Source organism: Tachypleus tridentatus, chromosome 13, assembly GCF_004210375.1.
Source record: "Tachypleus tridentatus isolate NWPU-2018 chromosome 13, ASM421037v1, whole genome shotgun sequence".
NCBI classification, from domain to species: Eukaryota; Metazoa; Arthropoda; class Merostomata; order Xiphosura; family Limulidae; genus Tachypleus; species Tachypleus tridentatus.
The window spans coordinates 130,857,115-130,878,823 of record NC_134837.1 but is presented as its reverse complement, the minus strand read 5'-3'; the positions used below and the strand labels follow the sequence as shown (position 1 = coordinate 130,878,823).

The 21,709-nt window shown below is 32.9% G+C and overlaps 1 protein-coding gene across 1 annotated transcript in view; it reads right to left on the bottom strand.

Moving 5' to 3' along the window:
* The window catches only part of LOC143240941 (adapter molecule Crk-like), a 37,671-nt gene extending 16,252 nt beyond the window's left edge, over positions 1 to 21,419 (bottom strand). The window contains exons 1-7 of the mRNA XM_076484214.1: positions 21,037 to 21,419; positions 19,695 to 19,981; positions 11,372 to 11,494; positions 9,960 to 10,113; positions 7,982 to 8,032; positions 7,637 to 7,768; positions 107 to 241 (exon numbers count right to left, since the gene is read on the bottom strand). Of these exons, the coding sequence (XP_076340329.1) occupies positions 107 to 241; positions 7,637 to 7,768; positions 7,982 to 8,032; positions 9,960 to 10,113; positions 11,372 to 11,494; positions 19,695 to 19,729 (630 nt within the window). The 5' untranslated portion in view covers positions 19,730 to 19,981; positions 21,037 to 21,419. The remainder of the gene's footprint in view (positions 1 to 106; positions 242 to 7,636; positions 7,769 to 7,981; positions 8,033 to 9,959; positions 10,114 to 11,371; positions 11,495 to 19,694; positions 19,982 to 21,036) is intronic.
* Positions 21,420 to 21,709: the final 290 nt, after the last annotated feature.

The following is a 21,709-nucleotide window of genomic DNA, read 5'->3' as shown; positions in this document are numbered from 1 at the left end:
TCTAAGGGTTCTTGTTTTTATATTTACTTCAATTATTTTTCACATGACCATGAATCAGTAACAAATCTTAAGTGGGTAAAAAGTAAGTGACAACTCTAGATTTTACCTGAATATTAGGTGTGTTATATCTGTTGCGTTCACATGAGGAGCGAGTGTTTGGTGATAACTGACTAGATCCTGACTGAGCTGTAGATGGTGATGAACTTCGACAGTTTTGTCCATCAACCTGGTTTTCATCATACTGAAAAAATTTGAAATGTGTTCAACTGTTCCAAAAAAAAATGTCATCAGTTTAATTAAATGAAAAGAGGAATTTTCAATAAACTGTCTCAAGGTTACAAAAACAAGTCAACAGCAGATGTTGCTTTTTTCTTTCCATTCCTTTTCAGGCCGTATTGTTTTTTTAATATTTTACTGGCTTTTCTGCTTAAACTGACACATTAAAACATATTGCATACATAAATAGTGTTACATAGAATCTTTTGTCTCTCATTGGCTACCTCAATAGATAAGTTCTGGTATTGAATAAAATGCTTATGAAGGAGTGACCTATGGAAGAAAAAAGGACAGATTCAAAATATTTTTTTACATATCCCTGATTTCAAAGAAAGTGAAAAAGAAACCATATGCAGTTAACTCATTTTTTATAGCCTCTTAGTTTTATTAACATTTTGTCAGGATTCTGTGTTTAAACTGTATGTCTTGAAGCTAATTTCACCATATAATAAATGTTTAAGAAGCTTTATCACACCCATATGACATAAGTACAAATAGTTCTCTTAAAGAGTCAAGGATGACAAATATAACATAACGACAAGCTGCAATAATTGGTTGGTTGATTTAGTGTTTTATTGCACAAAGCACACAGGCTATCTGCGCCAAACATCCTGTAAAAAGTTAAAAGTAAATTTACTAAAATTTATAAAAGAAAATTAAGGTAAAAGAAAATGAAGTTAAAAAATAAATAAATAAATAGCATAAAAAATAGCATCTAGTCTACAATGACAAGAGAAAAACTACAGTAATTTAAGTTGTAAAATACTTTCTGTAGCGTAACTGTAATTATCATAACCCGCCAGAAAGATTAACAGGTAAGTACAAAAACCACCGTTAGTCACCTGAAGTTGGCCTTTCCAGTCCTGGTTCTGAGTTATTTGACATTATGGCCATTTTCAAAAAAGTAAAGTAATAAAAAAGGTTTAAAAGACGTGGAGCAAAATTATAATAATAACTTGCCAGGATGACTAATGGGTAGTTCAAACAGCAGTGTGTTTGTCAGCTGAAGTTGGCCTTTCCAGTCCTGGTTTTGAGTTATTTAATGTTATGGCTAGTTTCTAATTTGAAATCAAACTAGAGGAACTGTGATTTTTAAAAAAAAAGCCACATTAAAAAAGGTGTAATGTATAAATTAAAAAACACTTATATGGCATTAACAAGATTAATGGCCTTTACAAAAATAAAAACATTACCAAGATGAACAGTGTCACCCTCACCAATTACGGACAAACCTTAGGACAAAACATGTTTAAAATGGTGCAGTTGTTGAGAGTCGTAACGATGGCAAGAAAGTAAAATGTGGCTTATTGTGATCTGAGTGTTACACAAACTACACACAGGTGCATCAGTTCCATATAAAAGAAAACAATGAGTTAAAAACTGTGACCAATGAAAGGTGTAGTTAGAACAATTTCCTCTTTCCGATCCTTACAGAAGCTAGACAGCCAAAGTCCAATATAGGGTTTTATTTGGAAAAGTTTGTTTTCGCGTTGCTCACTCGAAGTTGACTGCCAGCTGGCATGGAGCTGAGCCTTGAATACAGGACCATAGTTCATGTATGGAACAGGTACAGAGGTGATAGTGCCAGAGCAGATAGACTTAGCTGCAGTGTCAGCGAGCTTGTTCCCGTGAATACCAACATGGCACAGTTTCTAGAAAAACTGGATAGAAGTAGATGTTAAAGAGAAATGGGCCAGTTAGTTTTGAATATTGGCAAGAACAGGGTGTGAACCAACATGAAACATTTACAGGGCCAGTAGAGAACAAAGTGAGTCAGTACAAATAGTGCAGTTTGAGTAATGCTTAGATTCTATGTAATCCAGGACAAGAGAAATAGTGTACAGTTCAGCAGTGAACACAGAAGCTGTAGAGGGGATTCTGCACACAACCATGGAACCACAACAAACCATAGCAGAGCTCTAACAGTCACCTGATTTTGTACCATCTGTATAAATAGGAATGGAAGGATGGTTCGAAAGATGTTCAGCACATAGCATTTCCAATCAGGAGTGTCTACTTTTCTCAGATAACTTAAAGATAGGTCACAATTGGGGAATGTAAAAAGCCATGGTGGGATGGGCTGACCAGTGGATACAAAGGCCAAAAAGAGCAATGGAAGACTGTCTGTTATGAAAAACTTTGGCCCACCGAGGAAGGAAAACACAACCCCAGGTTGGATGCTTTGGTAAGGAACGAAGTTTCAAAGCATATAATAAAGACAGTTGCAAACGACGGAGGTGCAATGAATGTTCATGAGACTATGTATAAGCTCTGAATTGGGAAAGTGCAGAATGTCCCAGTGCAGAGCTGAAGTCCTTGATGATGAATGGGGTGCAGCATCTTTAAGGTTGAGGTCTTGGCAGAGCCACAGACCAGTGATCCATAGTCAAGTGTCAATCAAAGAAGAGCACGATATACCTTTAGCATAAAACACTGATCCACTCCCCAAGTGGTAGAAGAGAGGATATGGAGGATGTTCAGTGCTCTTGTACATTTGACCCATAGCTGCTTCATGTGTGGTATAAAGGTCAGCTTACAATCAAAGATAAGCCCCAAGAACTTTGTCTCAGGGACCACAGCAGCACAATTACACTGATACGGAGTTCAGGGTCAGAGTAAATACCCCGTTGGGGGTTAAAGTGCATGAAAATGGTTTTAGAAAAAGAGAAGTTAAAGCCGTTTGCTGTGGTCCACTTCAGTAAACGATTGAGGGCAGTCTATAGCTGCCACTCAATATACCTCATGTTCGATGACTGACATGAGATGTGAAAGTTGTCGACATAGAGCCTGTTTGCAACAGTGAGAGGGAATTATTCAGTGATGGCATTAATTTTTATACTTAAAAGTGTGACACTCAAAACACAGGAAGGACTCCAAGTTCCTGTAGAAAAGAACGGGAAAGTGTCTATCCCACATGAACTTGGATTCTCCTGTCCATTAAAAATTTGTAATAAAAATGGGCAAATGGCTATGTAACCTACATATATGGAGGTCTCGCAAAATGCCGTACCTCCATGTTGTATCATAAACCTTCTCAATGTCAAAGAATATTGATACACGATGTAATTTGAGAAAGGCTTCTCTGATTTGACATTTCAAGTCAAATCAGGTGGTCCATGGTGGAGTGCTGTCATTGGAACACATGCTATTATGGGCTAGAGGAAATTGTTTGATTCAAGGAACCAAAGAAGATGAGCATTAAGTATCCTCTCTAAGGTCTTATAGAGACAGCTCGTCAAGGCAATTGGATGGTAGTTTGAAGGAATCTTGGAATCCTCCCCAAACTTAGAGAAAGGCTGGACAATACCCAGGCATCAGGAAAAACATTCTCCTGTCAGATCCACTAAAATACAATCAGAAGAATAGCAAGAAAAGCAGGAGATAAGATAGAGCAGCATGCCATAGTGTACATCATCAGGTCTAACCGATGTACTGCCAGACCAATGATGGGCTAATTTGAGTTCCACCAGTGTAAAGGGATAATTATAGTCATAGAGACAATCAGCTCAAAAGGAAAGAGGGGATCACTCTGCCCAAGTCTTGATGGCTAAGAAGTGCTAGATACCCAGCAAAAGCTTACAACTGGAGTTTTGGAGATGCTCCAGGTATCAGCTACTTTCTGACCATCAAAGAGCAAAATCGAAAGGGGGACAAAATTATATTGCCCACTGACCTTTTGAATCTTGTCTCATGTGACTTTGGAACTGGTGGTAGAAGATATGCTGGTTGTGAACTTAATCCAATATTCTTTCTGGCTTTGACGTCTTACCCACTGAGCATGTGCACGAGCCCGCTGGAAAGCGATGTGGTTTGAGAGTGTGGGATATCTTTGGAAAGTATCCCAGGCCCGTTTTTTGAGCCTTCCGTGCCATGTGACAGGCAGGATTCCACCATGGACAAGGATATAGTGGAAAGCATGGCACATGGGTCGGGTGGCATCGACCATGGCCGGTCTCTCTTAAAATTATAGGAAAATTATCACTGCCTCATAGATTATTGTCAACCCTCGATGAAAAATGGGAGAATAATGAAGAGGAGCAAATTGAAAGATCAATGGAAGTAAACGACTGACTAGGTGCATGGAAATAAGTAGAAGAACCAGTATTGAAATGAGAAAGATTGTGATCAGAGAGCACATGCTCTACAGAATAACCCCTCCTATCAATATCAGCACTTCCCCAGATGGGATGATGTCCATTAAATTCCCCCAGGATTATCAAGGGAGATGGAAACTCTTCAATGAGAGCATCAATGTCTCTCTGATCGTAGGTCTCTCCAGGTGACAGGTAGAGAGGACAAACAGTGATGGTATGACCCAAGGAAACACAGATGGCTATGGCCTCCAAGTGTGTGTCGAGTGGCAGAGACAAGGTGGGCACATGCTGGTCAACCAACAGTGCCACCCCTCCATGCACTCGTCCATCACACAGACTGTCACTTCTGTACAAAGGAAACTGCCGAAAGGTGACTGTAACGGCAGGTTTCAGAAATGTTTCCTGTACGAAAAGACATACAGGATGTCAGGAAGCAATTAATGTTTTGATGTCATCCATATTAGAAAATAAACCTCGACAGTTCCATTGTACAAGGGTAGCCAATTTTATTTACGTGTAGGCTAATTGCGTGGAAAACCCTTCTGTTTACAGCCATGTCTTTTTTTCCTTACTGTCCTTATTCGAGGGAGGTCTATCGATCTCCATGGATCCTGCCCTGAGTCGATTGGGCAGGTCTTTGCTGTTGGATAGGGATTCCAGTGACTGAGGACATGAACAAATGATTGTGTTGCATCTTCGGGTGGGAGAAGAAGATGTATCCGAGGAAATGCTTGTACCTGGAACCAAAGGATGTGGATCTGGGGGTTTGTTAGTATGTATGTAAGGGATAGAGATGGTTGTTGCAGTTGATTCATCAACTTTTTTAACCATGAAGGTCAAAAGACTTTTCGATTGTTTGGAGAATGATTCTTTTGGAGGAACAGAGAGATCTGTCTGCACTTCCACTGTAGTTGTGGAATGAAGTGCAGTAGCAAATGTCCGAGACAAGGTGGTGGACAGCAATTTTCAAGCCTCAGGATAAGTAATGTTGTGAATCGTTTTCAAACACTGTTTTCTTTCAACTATTTAGGGCAAGAATGAAAGTAGGATGGGTGAGAACCATTGCAACTGATGCAATGAGAATCCGCTTTACACTCGTAGGCATCATGGTCCTTGCCACCGCAACAATCACACGTCAAAGAACCACAACATGACATCTTCGAGTGACCAAACCGCTGACACTGGAAACATCAGAGGGGATTTGTAATGTATGGCCATACTCTGCAATTAAGATAACCTGCCTTGATAGTGGCAGGTGAACGTGGTGATGTAAATGTGAGAATGAGGACACTGGTTGGCATCATAATTCCATCTTTGCGAGTGGAGATACGCCTCACTGCAGAAACTCCTTGGGTGGAGAAACTAGTTAGAATCTCCGACTCGGGGATGCTCTTCAAATCCCTCTCAACAGTAACTCCTCGTGATGAATTCAAGGTAGCATGAGGGGTAACCTCAATAGGTATATCCCCAATTGCCTTTGAATGCAAAAAGAGTTCACTGTGTTGAGATGTGGGTGTTTCAACCAATATGTTACCAGACTGAAGTTTCTTTACTGACTTTGAAGAGCCAGCAACTCCCTCTAGTTCTTTCTGAAGGAAAAAGGGAGACATTTACCCCAAAGGTTTGTCTGAAAGAAAATGTAGGATAAGAAAATGAGGTACAACAGGTGTTACAGATGTTGAAGATTGGTGCTCAGAATCTTCAAGATGTGGTCGTTTACCTATGGACTGTTTTTTCACTATTTTATTTAAGTTTTTATTTGGAGGATCCATAATAAAAAAAGGAATATTTTGGTCCCCACTGATCCCACCCACCATGAAGCCCTACAAGGGGATGCATTACAATGTCAAACAAGGACACTGCAGCAATGTCAAGGTTTTGTGAGCACTATACCCAAACACCAGCATCAGATACAATGTTCACAACATCTGTTGAAAACATCCAACACTGGTACTTGGTTGATCCTAGCCAGAGTGAACCAACCAATTGATCCACAGGAATTCAAGGCCAAAGTGGTGTGGAAGGTTGGACCCCTCAACCATCGGGATCCTCTCCTCCCCTTCACGGGTTGCCATGCACAGCAAACACGTGGGTGGATGTTTAGATCCCAGAGGAGGTAAACCGAAAGAATAGAACCTTCTGTGGGAGGTCCCCTTACCACGTACAGGAATCTATACTGAGGTGCAAACTGTAAAAAAACTAATATTTCTTTGTTCAAATACAGTTCCTCATAATTTTTACACTTTGTACAAATCACAGAAGAAAACTATATTTTCAGCATTTTGACAGAGGAAATCCTTCAATTTGGGAGATAAGTAGGTTTAACAAGGAGAGATAATCATGTGCTTTATTTACTGTTTTGTGTTTTAAGTAAAATAAGTTTAACAACTTCTTTGTAAATAGTAACTTTTTAAATACACATGCACTATAATAATTGAAATATGAGTGTATTTTACCAAATACTAGTCCAATAAAACAGAGCAAAGATTGGTTGCTTTGTAAAATACAAAGGTCAGTTTTATATTATTGGATATGGCAACATGAGTGCATGCTTTTTGCATTATTGTAAGTTCTGAAGGGTCAAAATAATAAATCTATACAACTGTATAGTCTGGAAATTTAAGCTATTTAGTCTGAACATTTATGTTTTCATTTAGAATCTCTAGTATTTCTACAACAAAAAATTCATGATTTATATTAATTTCCAAATTTTATATAGTTGTTACGAAGAGATTTATTATTAAAAATAACTTTTTTTCTTAACAAATGTTTTATAAAACTATTTATAAAATTTATAAAAGAATTTATTTCACACATGAAATTAGAAAATTTTCTGATGTCTAAAAGTATTTTTAATCTTAAAATCAATGTTGGAATGGCAATTTGCAAAAACAGAAAAAGTCATATGAAAAACACTGCTTTAGGCTGAATAAAAAACCCTAATATTTTGAATATGAAAGCCTTGTAATCTTTACTGATAATCTGCCAATTTTCATAAACATGTGCTTAATAATTTAAAAGTAATAGATTGAAAACTATAACAAGCACAAGATGGTTATGAGATCAGTTCTAGGGACCAAGTCCATGCTGAGTTAAATGAGTATAGTGTTCCAATTTAGTTTCAACTAGCTTGACAAATTTGTAGGCTATCAATAGGTCCTGAAGCAACTATAATAATAATAAAAAAAAGATCCAATAAAGAAAAATTCTGATGGCATGGGTTGTTTTACTTACATTAATAGTAATTAAAAATAACAGTAACTTACTTTTTCTACATAAGGTACTGGAATCGATCCCGTTAATCCCACAGAGTTTCTTGCTGTCCACCACTGTTCTTCATCTTTAGTGATAATTGTTAATATTTCTCCTTTTTTGAAAGGTAGGTCATCTGCATCTCCCTATTGTTATACAAAATTTTAAAACAAAAAAGACAGCAGTTACTTTTTAAATTATACACAATATAAACAGGTGTAAGCCTGAGAGCAACTTCTTTCATATGCAACAATTCATGTTTTTAACAAATGTAAAACAATTCCTAAAACTGTTATTGGTTGAGTCAATTTAGTTCAACTATCCAGTAAAAACAAGTAAAACAGACACATCTTACTTACACTTCCTGTGAAGTCATACTTGGCTCGAACTTTCTCGACTTTTCTCTCAGCCTGTAAAATAAACATGTCATATTCAAACCCAATCATGAATTGATATTTTAAAGTAACTTTTCAAGCAGATTTCATGTTTAGCAAAAAACAGAAACATCAGTACAGTGTAAGCTATTCTTATGACAAGACAAAGCCAATTAGGATCAAGTTAACATTACTCATTAGGGCATGTCTCATTATTTTTCAAAAAAATACTGGACTCTCAAATGCATAAAAGGACAAAACCAATTGAAGAATGTTTATTCAAATTTGTAATGATGAGCACCAAGCTAATTATGCCAAAATAATGATTAAATATCAAGTTAATTTCTGTAACCAGCCCAGGGCAATAAGTTATTGAACAAGGTATAACCAGTCAATTTTATTAAAATTACTAAATGCTAAAATTAAGAAAAACACTTACACTGCTCAAAGCATATGTATTAGTAAAGTAGCAGTTTCAGTCAGTTTAAAAACTTGTGTATCATTATACAATTAAGTAAAATTGACCTCTACTTACTGTCTGATTTTAATTTCTATTAAAATTCTTAAGTGTTTTAATTGCATAATAGGCATCACAGGAGCAGTGGTGGGAATCCATCATGATGATGAAGCTAACCTCGACTGCACTTTGATAGTCAGAGAAAAATAACATGAATCTAGTTATGGCCCAAATACTAGACAGCTACAGTCTGAAAATTTACTTAGCTGTACATGTATAACCAATTTCATAAACAGCCACAATGGAAATATCCTTAAGACACCTATGGACACGAATGGCAAAATCATATGGATTTACTGATTAAGACTGTGAGTAAATGATTTTCTGTACTTACAATTCAGCTTCAAATAAAGTAAAACTGTATATAAATTAATCATAATTATCTCTGTGTGCCTCATAATAACTTCAATGAATCCAGTAGAATGATCAGAAAATACGTTATTCAATAAATCATAGTATGTGCATTTTACAAATATTTTTATATAATTTCGAAGTCCTGCAAATTTCCCCCCAAGAATAATAAAATTCTTCAGGGTTGTTCACAAGTAGATAAAAAAAAATTCAAATAGTGTAATAGGAGAATTCCAAAATATAACATGTTACTGACATGAATGTAAGACACACACAATGCATTAGTGATTACAATAACATACTGTCTGTGCAAATTGGAGATTCCCAACTGTCATAGCAACTAGAAAAAAGCAATTAGAACAATGCAAAAGTGAAATTCTACTTTCTCTATACTCTAGCTCAGACCTGAAAAGTAAATTGGATTATGATGTATTCTATAAAATTCTAATAGATTTGACTAAATACAAAATTAATCATCAGAAGTAGGTCACTTCCCATTTGCCACATTTTTAATCTTGTTAAAAAAGTGATTCTATTCAATAATGAAACATACTGTTCAGTCTTTGTTTCTTTTCATCAACATTTTTACACACTGCTCAATAACACAGACTACTACAGTCTTGATAGCCAATGTCTTACCTTAGAATACCACACACTAAAATTATTTAGTCACGATAGAAAAATTTGTTGAAGAGTTTAAATCAAAAATGTTTCTCAGTCTTCCATTTGTACTTTTAGATACCATTGGTTTAATAATCTGTTATGATAATAAAATATTCCAGTTTTTCACTTGTTCCATTTGTATTCTCATTTTAAATAATAATTCAACTTTAATTCACAATAATGCACATCTAAACATAAAACCAGTTTCTGAAGTAGTGTGTATTTTCAGATATTAGGACAAGGGACCTAATCTCATTTAAAAAACCTACTTCAATAACAATTTTTATAAAAATGTAAATATTAGTTTCTTTGTTTCTATAATAGAAAAAAATATATAGAGATATATACATATTAAGAAAAAAAATCAACTGTTTCCATTATACTTAATTCTTCAAGAATTACCAAAATGGCCCAACTCGCACATTTACTTACTGGTCGTATAAGTGGTGTAGTATCCAGGTAATGAAGTTTATAGAAGTTTAGTAGAGAAGGGATATCAGGAAACATCTGATCACCAATCCTGAATCTTGTCTGGTCTCCTTGCTGTATTTTATTTATTATGTAATGACTGACTTTGTTGTCCTCTCTAAAAGAAGTAGAAGATGTCAAAAATTTTAACAGCACAATTTCATTTTAAAAGTACTTTTATCTCTACACAATTATGTAATAGTTGACATTTTTACAGTAGCATTTATTACCATTATTTACAGAAAGGTGAATTTATGTTTTTAACAAAAGTAACATCCCAGAAAAATCCATTTCCTTCAATACAAAAAAATTCTTTCATGTTTTTATAATGAAGAAAGATCATCCGAGATTTAAATGCATGATTTCTATTTATGATGTGACCAAGTAAACTAAAACAAAGTCAGATACTGTTGCCCTGCTGAATATGTATAAATTATGAATGTGTAATTCATTTTGAATGCAACAGCAACCTTACTGCTTTATGCATACAAGTATCAAAAAGTTAAGTTCAACTTCACCCACTGCACATTGATTCCTAACCTTATATGTAAATGTAATGTACACAAGCATGTAAACACAGCACTGAGGTCCTACAGATACTTTTACAGTTTTAAAGTAATTAAACAACAACAAAAAAGCAATGAAACTAGCCTTTTTAATTTAATTATGTATATAATTTTGCAAAAATTCAAGTTCTGAATTTACATACAATTAACATATTAAAATAAGTAACTTCTATACAGGCATTACAAACATTGTGCAAAACTGAGCTACAGTAATTTAATGACATTATTTTGGGACTATACTATGCCTCGCATGTACTGCACCTATTCATCCCTTCACATATATTAAGGTACATTCCACTGTTCTTATTTGGAGACGTGCACCCTGACTTCGTATCTGTTGTACATTGGCCAAATCAACTGAACATTGTAACAAACACTCTTTTCTTAGTGGTAGCAATATTTTTAGCCATAATCCCAATAATATCTTACAAAGTTTGGCCACTTTAGGAAAGCTAGGTTAATCCTAAATCCATGTACTAACAATGTAAGAAATTTTGCTTAAGTTCAAATATTAATTTACACAATTATTCAAATTTAATTTAAACATTATAAACAATAAAACTTCATGAAACGAGGTACGGAAGGTAAAATGAAGGACATTACTCACAAAGCTCCAATTGTGGGTTCATCAGATACAACTTACCAAACACAAAACATAGGTATACTTGTAAGTATCCACAAACTTGAAGTAGTGTACATTTAAAAACAGATTATGATTAAGATCTTTATATTAATTTCTACAATATTTTTTTCATAAGGAAAAAGCATCAAGTCTCACCAGAATATACATCTACAGTTACCAATACTGACCTGACACACAGTACCAGATCTCCCTGTATAGTACTACTGTTTCTTACTATAAAAATTCCTGCCTCATTTTCTGCCATCAAAAGATCTGTAGCCTCTTGTCTCGTCATAGGACCAACAAACCAGCTAGAGCATGAATAAAGTTAAGATTTGTATAAACCAAAATATAACAAGAGAACACATGAACTGTGTGTGTGTGTATATATTTATATTTGGACTTCTTAAAACAATACAAAAACAAAATATTTCTAATGTATAAATGTGCTCCACAATGAACCATGACCATAACACTGTGGATGTCATACAACTTCTTTTGAAAAAAGTAATATTCCTCAGTTCATTTGGAAACACAATCTTGTGGTTTCAGTGGCAATGTTCAAAATTATATAAATAAAAAACAGGCTTCTTAGAGGAAAACAGAGATGTGTATATTAATTTACACATTATATAATATATAATTTGGTAAATGTTGCAAATTTGTAACAAAAAATACATTTCAGGATATTGTGTCATTTATTATTTTAATAAATAGTTAATAAAATTGCAACAAGTTTCGTACTTTGTTAATGTTTTAAAATGTAATACAATACTACTGTGAAGTTTTACAGAATGAAGTAAAGAAGTTCCATAAATAACTGGGACTTAGAAGATGATTTCTGAAGTTTCAAAATTAAAAGTTCAATGACAGGGAGTTAGTAAAAACCTACATGTAATCTTAGAAAAAAAACTATAGAGGCTGCAATTTTTTACTGACTGTATCTGTGAAGAAAATGGGTTAATAAGATGCTTTGATCTATTTATAGAATCTTTCTGCTCCAGGAACAAAGATGTTATTACTTGCATAAAGCCTTTAACAAGTCATGTTTAGATCACTCTATTCACACAGATCTTAATGCAAGATAAACAGAGATAATGAAAAAGGTACAGAGAAAAATATAATGACAGTATTCCATCTAAAGCTTGGATTATTAACATTGAAACAAATAAAAACTACTGTTGCTATAATTTACTTATGTGTTGAAAATTTGTTCAGGAGGTTAATTTGTAATTTATGATGATCCAAATCACTATTGCTTTTACAATACACATTTATGTTCATACTTGTACTAAAAAACTAAAGCTAATAGAAACATAACAGAAACTGATTGAAGTGCTACTTTGAATACTGTCCAGCATTGCAAAATAAATCTAGATCCTGGAATAAGTGATTTACAGTTATTGGTCAGTTCTCCGTCAGATTTTTTTTCTAGTGTGAATTCTGTATTCTTACTTTATGTTTTTATGATAACTTTTAGTTTCTATCTTTTTAATATTAGTATTCCATGTTCTTACATGTATCTGTCTAACATTTTGTTTAAACCAATTTTCATACTTCACCTTTATTTTACTTTTTCAACATAGATTGTACAATCTCTTAACCATTTTTCTTTAAAAATATCTATAACCCCCTTAATATCTAACATTCTGGCTTCCAGTCACATTTTCCCATAAATTAATCACACCTACAATGACATATTGAAAGCTATTTTGAACACTTCCAGGTTGTCACAATGTTCTGCACGATGCACTTGCAACTTCACTTTATCTCGAACTTTGCCTTATCTGGTCATTCCCACTTTGTCCATGAGAAAAAAGATCCACCTTTTTAAGGCATCTGGGTTATAAAGTTTTGTATCTTTGCATATTTTATACAAAATAAAGTACAGTTCCAACAAAACAATTAATTGACAATGATGAAAGCTCTTAAAAGACTGAATTCACTTGTGACATCAAAACCTAAAACTGTAAAAAAAGACAAACCTTTAATAAGCAATATTTTTCAGTATGATAATTCCCAAATTCCTCACCTTTACAGAGATGGTTAAAAACCACAGATATAGAATTTCATGTCAAAAGACTCCTACGATGTAGCCCTCTATTAAATGATCAATTTTAGGTGTTATTTGTGCTCACAAATCACACTCTGACTGAATTGCAATAAGAAATTCAAGGCTTTTAATCCTTATAGTCTTAGGGATGAGGCAAGGGAACTGAATATAAATATTATCAGATATTGTGAACAACCCTCTGTAAATATATGTGCATTTGTTACAGATAGTTCTAACATGTTAAGACTTATATAGACTTATTGTGTTCAATACTTTTCTCTAATTTGTATTAGAAAATTTATTACAAAAAAAGAATTTCTTCATACTAGAAATTAACTCTAAAGCATAAAATTATTAATTATAAAACAATGCTAATACAGCAATATAGTATTATATAAGGCTACAAAGTATTATTAATGTCAAATCCTATTAATACCAACTTATGATTGTGTCTTGGATTCCATGCAAAACTAAATGAAGACTATCTGTGTTTGCTATAACTAAATTAACAATGAAAGATCAGCTGGTAATCAACACTTACCAATAGTTCTTGGGCTACTCTTTTACCAACAAATAATGAGATTGACAGTTACATTATGGAGCCACCATGGCTGAAAGGGCAAGCACATTTGGTGGGGCAGGGATTAAAACCCATGACTCAGATCATTAATCAAGCGCCATAACCACCTGGCCATGCCACGCCACCTTACGAGCAGAGCAAGCTATGTACTTATGGTGAAACTAAAAATTAACCTGACAAAGTATAACTAATGAAGTATAATTTTCTAGTGTTACTACTTATTCACATACATATTTACACACGTATGTTGGACAAACAAGTTACAGATGCATCTGGCTCATTTTCAGTGGTCAAAGTTTTCACTGCATGCCAGATAAAACACATGCATGCTCTGGCTAATTACAAGTCATCTAACAAGCTATTTTGGTTTTATAGATCACTTTCTACATTTTTCAAAACTTTAAAGATCTCAGCTACTTGTATTATTTGAACTTTGAGGAAGTGAGAAAAATGTAGCATACATTGCAATGACTAAATGTCTTTCTGATGCATAGTCAGTAGTATACACTTAATGCCCAATCTCTGATCACCTAGATGCAACAAAATACATTTGTATTGCTACTGATAAAAAATTCAATAAATAACATAAAGTTGAGCTTTTATTACCTGTCATTTCTATTCAAGAAGTTGTCTAAAAAGAAGCCAGAAAATAGAGGAAATGGTACCAAATAATCACTTTAATTTACATAATTATCCTGGGAATTATGTTCCAGAGCTCTAATCACTCAGCTATCCTTAATGACTATCCTGCTTTGGGGTATAATATTCAATCTCCACATATAATTTAAATGAAATAAGCTGTAACATCTCCAACATCTGTCTTTAAACTTGGGATGAGATAGCACACATCCAAGATTACTAAGTGTGCAATTTTTGCTACATTAATTTTCAGTGAGAGCATACAAAACTATTTTAATTACATGATAAATCAACTTATAAAACTTTAAAAGCATAAAGTAACACCACACACAAATACCAAATACCTTGTTGTGAAAGTGAGATTAGTGCATTAGTATACATGTTGGAATACTGCTTGTATTCTTTTACAATTTATAAAAACCTGTTTTTTTACACTAAATTTTGTTATTAGCACTTTGTTTTACACTAAAAAGTTTTCACAAAATTTGACAGCATATTAAAAATTTCTGGATTAAATTTATTAACACACTGTACCAGCTATTTAACTGAGTGATTAACTCAATTACATGATATAACCAATTACCTATTAATGTCATTTAAACAAAATCAGCAAAAACATCATGATTAAATGGATTTCTGACACAAAAATAATCAACTAATCAAAATTAGTGATTACTGGTTTCAATTATTCCTCTGATTAATATAACTGATATGAAAATAAAAAAAGCACAAAACTACACATTGGTTTAATTGAGTTATACCCACTACAGGTATTGAAACCCAATTATAAAATTTTCAGTTTAGCATTTTTTCAGTAATTTTATGATAAATCAATTAGCAAATTTCACTAATTATTCACCTCTTATTGGACACACAGTTGCAATATAAAATAATTTTATACACAAATAAATATTAATCTAATAAAATTTGATCAGATAGCATATATAGACTAAATAACCCCTTAATATCCTTGGAACTGAAATAAAATGATGAGGCCTAACTTCCAGTAATGTGCAGTTTTGGTCTCCTAACAACAGGATGAATGTCAAATGTGTTTTGTATAGTAGTGAGACTGGTTACAAGAATAATTCTATTTATGTCATTTAAGCTTCAAGGAAAGACTTAGCTATAGTTTTGTACTTTTCTCTTCGTTGTACAGAATTAGAAGGAAACTTGCTTTGGGCAACGATGAAAGTTGTTAGAAGTTTAGACAGCTTTACTATGAATTATCTGATTATGTAACAAAAAGGTTAAGGAATACAAATTAAAATTAATATTAATTTCTGATCAGAGTAAAACTGTAAATCAACCTGATAATGAGTATAACCAATTAAATTTATAATTATACAAATTATAATACATTGTTTCATAAAGTAGTTACAGTCACTTCTAACAATATTTTCAGTTGTAATCTCAATAATATTTCAAGAGATTTGACCAGCTTAGTAATGAGTTTAGAAGTGTGTTATTAAACATAAACTGAAGACGCATGTGACTTATTCTGTTTTTCTTTAATTTTTTATACCAACAAACTGGGTGTTTAAAATTAAAATATTAATTTTTTTGTTTCAATTTTAACAGAATAATTTTTAAATGGCACAATATTCCTTTAAACCCATTAGTTTTGTCCTTTAATCAATTTCATAAATCTTTTAGTACAGTGTTTTCAATAAAAAAACACTAACTATTAATTAGATAGTTGTATATCTTCCTTTAATTTACATGGACAAAGAAGTAATTAGTCATTTTAATTTATTCATGAATTTGTTCAAATGTGATCTCTAGGAAACAAGCAGATGTTGAATTGATTTATATCTAACAAGTTACACATTGTTCAAATGTTGACTTCTAGTTAGCTCAGGGTTTTGGAAGCTGTTAAGATTTCTGAGGTAGGCAGTTTTTTGGCTATTACTTTTTATGAACCAATGCAACATCTCTCTAACAACTTTTAATTATTCTAACAAGCACACATCAGAAAGTAATTTCTCTAAATCCCTGTCTATAAAAGACAAAAATACAACATTACAAACCTCTAAAAATCAGAAAGTTCAATAGCAATAATAATACTTAAAAAAGGGAATTACAACACTTACAAATAAACTTAGTATTTCATAAACCTATTTAATCTCAAAGTCTAAGTTTAAGGAGCTCCAGTTTAACCTACGCTTTGATCAACGTGTGTTATTAGGTTATACAAACTTCGAAAAATTCCACTCCTCATCAATAACCCTGAACACAATCAAAGAGAGATAAGCTGGGGCTATATCATAATGGAAAGTATCACTATTGGTGTTAATGTGCTTTGTAGTCATTGTGAGATAAACCTACACACTAGATAGATGAAATGAAGAAAAAGAATCATTGGCCACTATTCAGTTGTTCACATTATATAACCACATAATAACAAACATTATAAATAAACCTAGTATTTGAAAAAATTGTTTTATCTCCAGGTCTAAGTGCCAGGGAAGTCCAGTTCAATCTCCTCTATGATTAGTATGTGTAACTAGGTTATATTAGTTTCAGAGAATTCTACCCCTTATCAGTAACCCTTGAACTAGACTTCAACGTTAACCAAACATTTAGGAACAAGTGACCAACTGGGCCAACTCAGTTGTTCTACACTCTAAACTAAATTAAAATAATTTAAAAAAAAAAAACAACAACCTTAAAGCAGGCTCTTCTCTTTCAAATACTAATCAAAGATTTTCTTAAAACTCATTAAAATTTAGTGCCTATGCAACATCTGAAGACAACCCATTCCAAAAGTCAACAACCCTGTTAGAAAATGAAACTGTCTTAGCTGAAGATGACTCCTACTCTCCTAAAATTTATATTCATGTCCCCTAGTCCTACAAAAAAGATACATTGGCTTCATCAATATCCTTTACAATCTAAACACCTCAAGCAGATCCTCTTAACCCTTCTTTTGTCAAGAGAAAACAATTTAGGAGATTTCAGCCTCTCCTTGTATGAATATCTCTCCATCCCAGTCAACATTCTAGTAACCCTTCTCCAAACCTTTCCAAAAATTCAGTATCTTTCCCACGCTAAGTAGTCCAAGACTGAACACAATATTACAAATGTGGACTAACCAGTTATCTGCACAATGAAATTACAACATCTTTATAGTTATATTAAATATTTCTGTAAATACAACCTAAAATCTTATTTATCTTGCCACTAACAACAGCACACTGCTTGGATAGCTTTAGATACTGATTGATTAAGATACCTCTCCTTCATAGCACCATTAAAATAATTTTCATTCAAGTTATATTTATAATTAAATTATGATAACTCATCTATATTATCTTGCATGTATTATAATCAAAACCCATCTGCCATTCATTTGCCCAACTCAATAAATTATCTAAATCCTTTAGTAAATCAGCAGCATCCTCTTCACAGCTAGTAAAACCCATGACCTTAATATAATTTACAAATATAAGTTACTGGTTATTGACTATTCCTTCATCTTTGCCATTGACGTAAATGAGTAACTGTCCTAAGAGTGAGCACTGCAGTACCACATTTGCAATGTTAATCAAGCTTGACTGATCTTCATTTGCAACAACCCTCTGCTTTCTTCCACCTAACCACTTTTCTATCCAATTTGCTAACTTTAACCCCCACACCCATAGAGATAATACCTTTTTGAAAGCCTTTTATGTAGCACCTTGTCAAATGCTTTCTGGAAATTCAGATACACCTAAATAAACAGTAACCTGTATTCTAAAGACAGTTGTTATGGGTATTAAAACCTTTAAAGTTTTAATATTTTATATATATATATATATATATCTTTTATGATAAAAAATAGCTGTCAATACCCTATACAATCTAAACACCCCCAAAAGATCTTCATAACTCTTTGTTTGTCAAAACTAAAAAACATTTTAGCCTCTCCTTGTATGAAAACCGTCTATCCCAGTCAACAATAACTTCAGAAATGGCAGCCAAAAGTCTGTAATTTATATATATATATATATATATACATATATTTGTTAACCTGAAGATGGCATAAGGTCAAAATGTTGTTCTCTACTTTATTTTAATAAAAGTTTAATATAAATATCCATACCAACTATCTTGAGATACATTTTTACTTCAAGTGGATTTCTCATCATCACAAATATTTATCAATTCCTGCATGAATTTACCAAAGGGAAACCTCGTATTAATTTTTTTTTTTTAGGAGTTTGCTCCTTAGATGCACAAAGGGGAAAAATGTAATATTGATGTACTAAAAGCTTCAAAAATGGCTCCATAGCTTTGCATTTTTGACTTGTAGTCTTTGGTTATAAGTTCAAGACTAGCACCATCATACTGCTGCATTCTTGAGCAAAACACTTTAATCCACTTGTTTTTGTCTACCTGGCTATTTACTGGTTGTTAACCTGTGATAGTCTGGAATTCTCTCTATGAGGAACAAGTCACCATTCTTGCCTACTTGTGCCATTGGCAACAGTTTTCAAAACCATTGACCTTAAATGCCTTGTACGTGTATGGTAAAGATGTAACTTCTTTAAACAAACTTGAATAAAATACCACACAAAGGATTAGCTAAAAAAAATCACATCAGAGCGGTCAGGGAAAAACTAGTTAATGGGACTATAAGGAAATTAAGGCAGTTTCATCTTTCTGAAAAAGCAAATGAGCCACTATGGAGGATAGCACTTAACAGGAGTTTAAAAGGGAACAAGCAATTTTCATTACTATTTGGTCAAGATCAATGTGAATAATTTTGTTACCCACAGTTTAGTATTTTTAAAATTGTGTAGAAAATTACAGGTATGATGTGCTGTACTTGGATTGGATTAAAAGATTTCTGTTGATGAGAGATTGGCCAGTTCAAACGCCCATCATTACACTCTTATTTTAGCTAAACTGTTTGTAACAAAGCAAGCATAACGCATGTATCATCACAATGTATCAACATTTAACTCTGCATTTTTTCTTTTCATAAGAGATAAAAGCATATTTAAAATGTTTATAAGCAATCTTAAAGTTACACTATATCCATAACAGTATGGAACTACTACAGTTATTTTCAGTTTGTTGTTTTTTTTTAAATAAACTATTAGAAGATTGGGAATTTTTATTGCACACAATAAAACTAATATTAATGAGTAGAATTCTGATGTCAATACTCAAATCCTCTCCTCTACAGTTTGGAACAAGAATTGAATTTCTAAGACAACAATTTAATTACTTCCATTTATAGCCCTAAACTTACCTGTTTTTATCATAAGGATCAAAACTTCCTGCCATTATATCATACAGTGAATTGGAAGAAACAGCTCTGCCTTTTCCTTAGTCTTTATTTCTGTCAAATGCTAAACTCTTTCAAATTGACATAAACAGCATCACAAACAGTTCAAGCTGACACTGTTGTCGGCTTAATACTCCAGTTTCATTTGTATAGAAAGCCAAATAGTTACGAGTTACCAAAACCTTTTAGAAGCAATTCACACTTTATGCTTTCCTGGATGCAAACTCAAATAACTTCAGACAACATTGTGACTATAAAAAAAAAAAAAAGAGAAAGAGAGAAATGGTGAATGAGGGAGAGTATATCAACTAAAACAAAAGTGCTATTACACTTTCTGATCAAGAACATTAATAATAATGCTAGTTTTATTAACTGATTATGTATATTACAAAAATGTAGCTCAAATAAAAAATAAACTAACTTTTTACCCTTTTATTTACATTGTAACTACTACAATATAGCAGTTAAACATTGTAAATTCCAAATGAGTTGCAAAAATACAATAAATCTTAATTTTATACACCAAGCTTATAACTAGGGTTAGATTAAGCACACAAATATAATCTAAAGTTTAAATTTAACTCTGGAGGACTTTAGACATGTAAATATATATTAAAATACATATTACACTTCAATATATGTATATCTAAATCAGTCAAGAGCATTGTGCCATTGCCAATCACTGTATCAACATTAAAACACACCCAGATACAAGATGACAATTAAGGGTGCAAAATGTGTTATAATAACTATAGTATCAGTATGCATAACTATCATTACTCAGTTTACATTTCAAACCTGTTACTGTAGTAATATAGCAGTAACAATTTTTCTAAGATTTATGTTTTGGAGATCAGAATGCTGCACTACCACAGAGATCAAGTTACAACTTACAGTAGTTACACTGTGAAGCATAAATCTGAATTACTTAAGATTTTGAACTTAGAGTGATTAAATAATATCACATATGATGTTATGTATTTCGATTTACTTTTATGATTTGTTGACATGAAATTAATCAATGTTTGATAATTTACAAATTACACTGACCTGCCATTACTTAAAGCTAATTCTAATTGGAAGTTAGAATTGTCTTAAAAAAATTAAAATTTACATTGTTAAAGTTTCAGTCACAAACAAAAGGCCGTCGTACAACAAAACAGCATTAAACTAGAAATTTCCATTTTAAATGATTAACGACACGTTAATAATAATTTTAATTTTTTTCTAAGCCTAACAGGTAATGTAAATCTTACTATTGCTATAAATATAATATCCATAGAAGTTCAGCAGAAGCAACACTAACCGGATAAGAAGCTTGCCACTTCACCCTTCCTGTCCCAGTACGTCTTTTAAATCAAAGAGAACTCCCATGGAAGACGTGTGTTCCGTCTACTCGATGCATCACAGACATTTTTGTAATCGATTTCCGTATTCACATGAGACCTTCAATATTTAAACAGCAAGTCAATATGGCTGTTGAGAGGTTGTGAAAACGAATTTCTTAAGAGAATATCGAAAGATCCTACAAGAAGTGTTCATTTAAGTAATATTGTTAAAAATATTTTCTATATGTGCTGAAAATATTTAAAAAATAGAAAGAAAAACGTCAGAACAGAATACTTCACCAAACACATATTGAGTATAGTATAGGCCTACACGCTATATTCCATCGCATACCATACGTCTAAGGCACGCCACATGCCAAAAATACTATCACAGTGCCATCTATATATGTGGTTTTTATTTTCTTTATTAGCACTTTCAATTATAGAAATACGAGAGTTATTTCAAAATTGAATTTAAAAATAGTACTTAGTTCCATGTTGGTAGACGAAATTTTTTTATACCTTTTGTGATTGTCTACAGTACAGGGGTGGATAAATACTCCTGTGTTTTCTGCAAGGTTACAAATTTATGACATGGCATAAAGTCAGCATAGAATCTTTTGCACCTTCAAGATTTACCCACTTTTACTT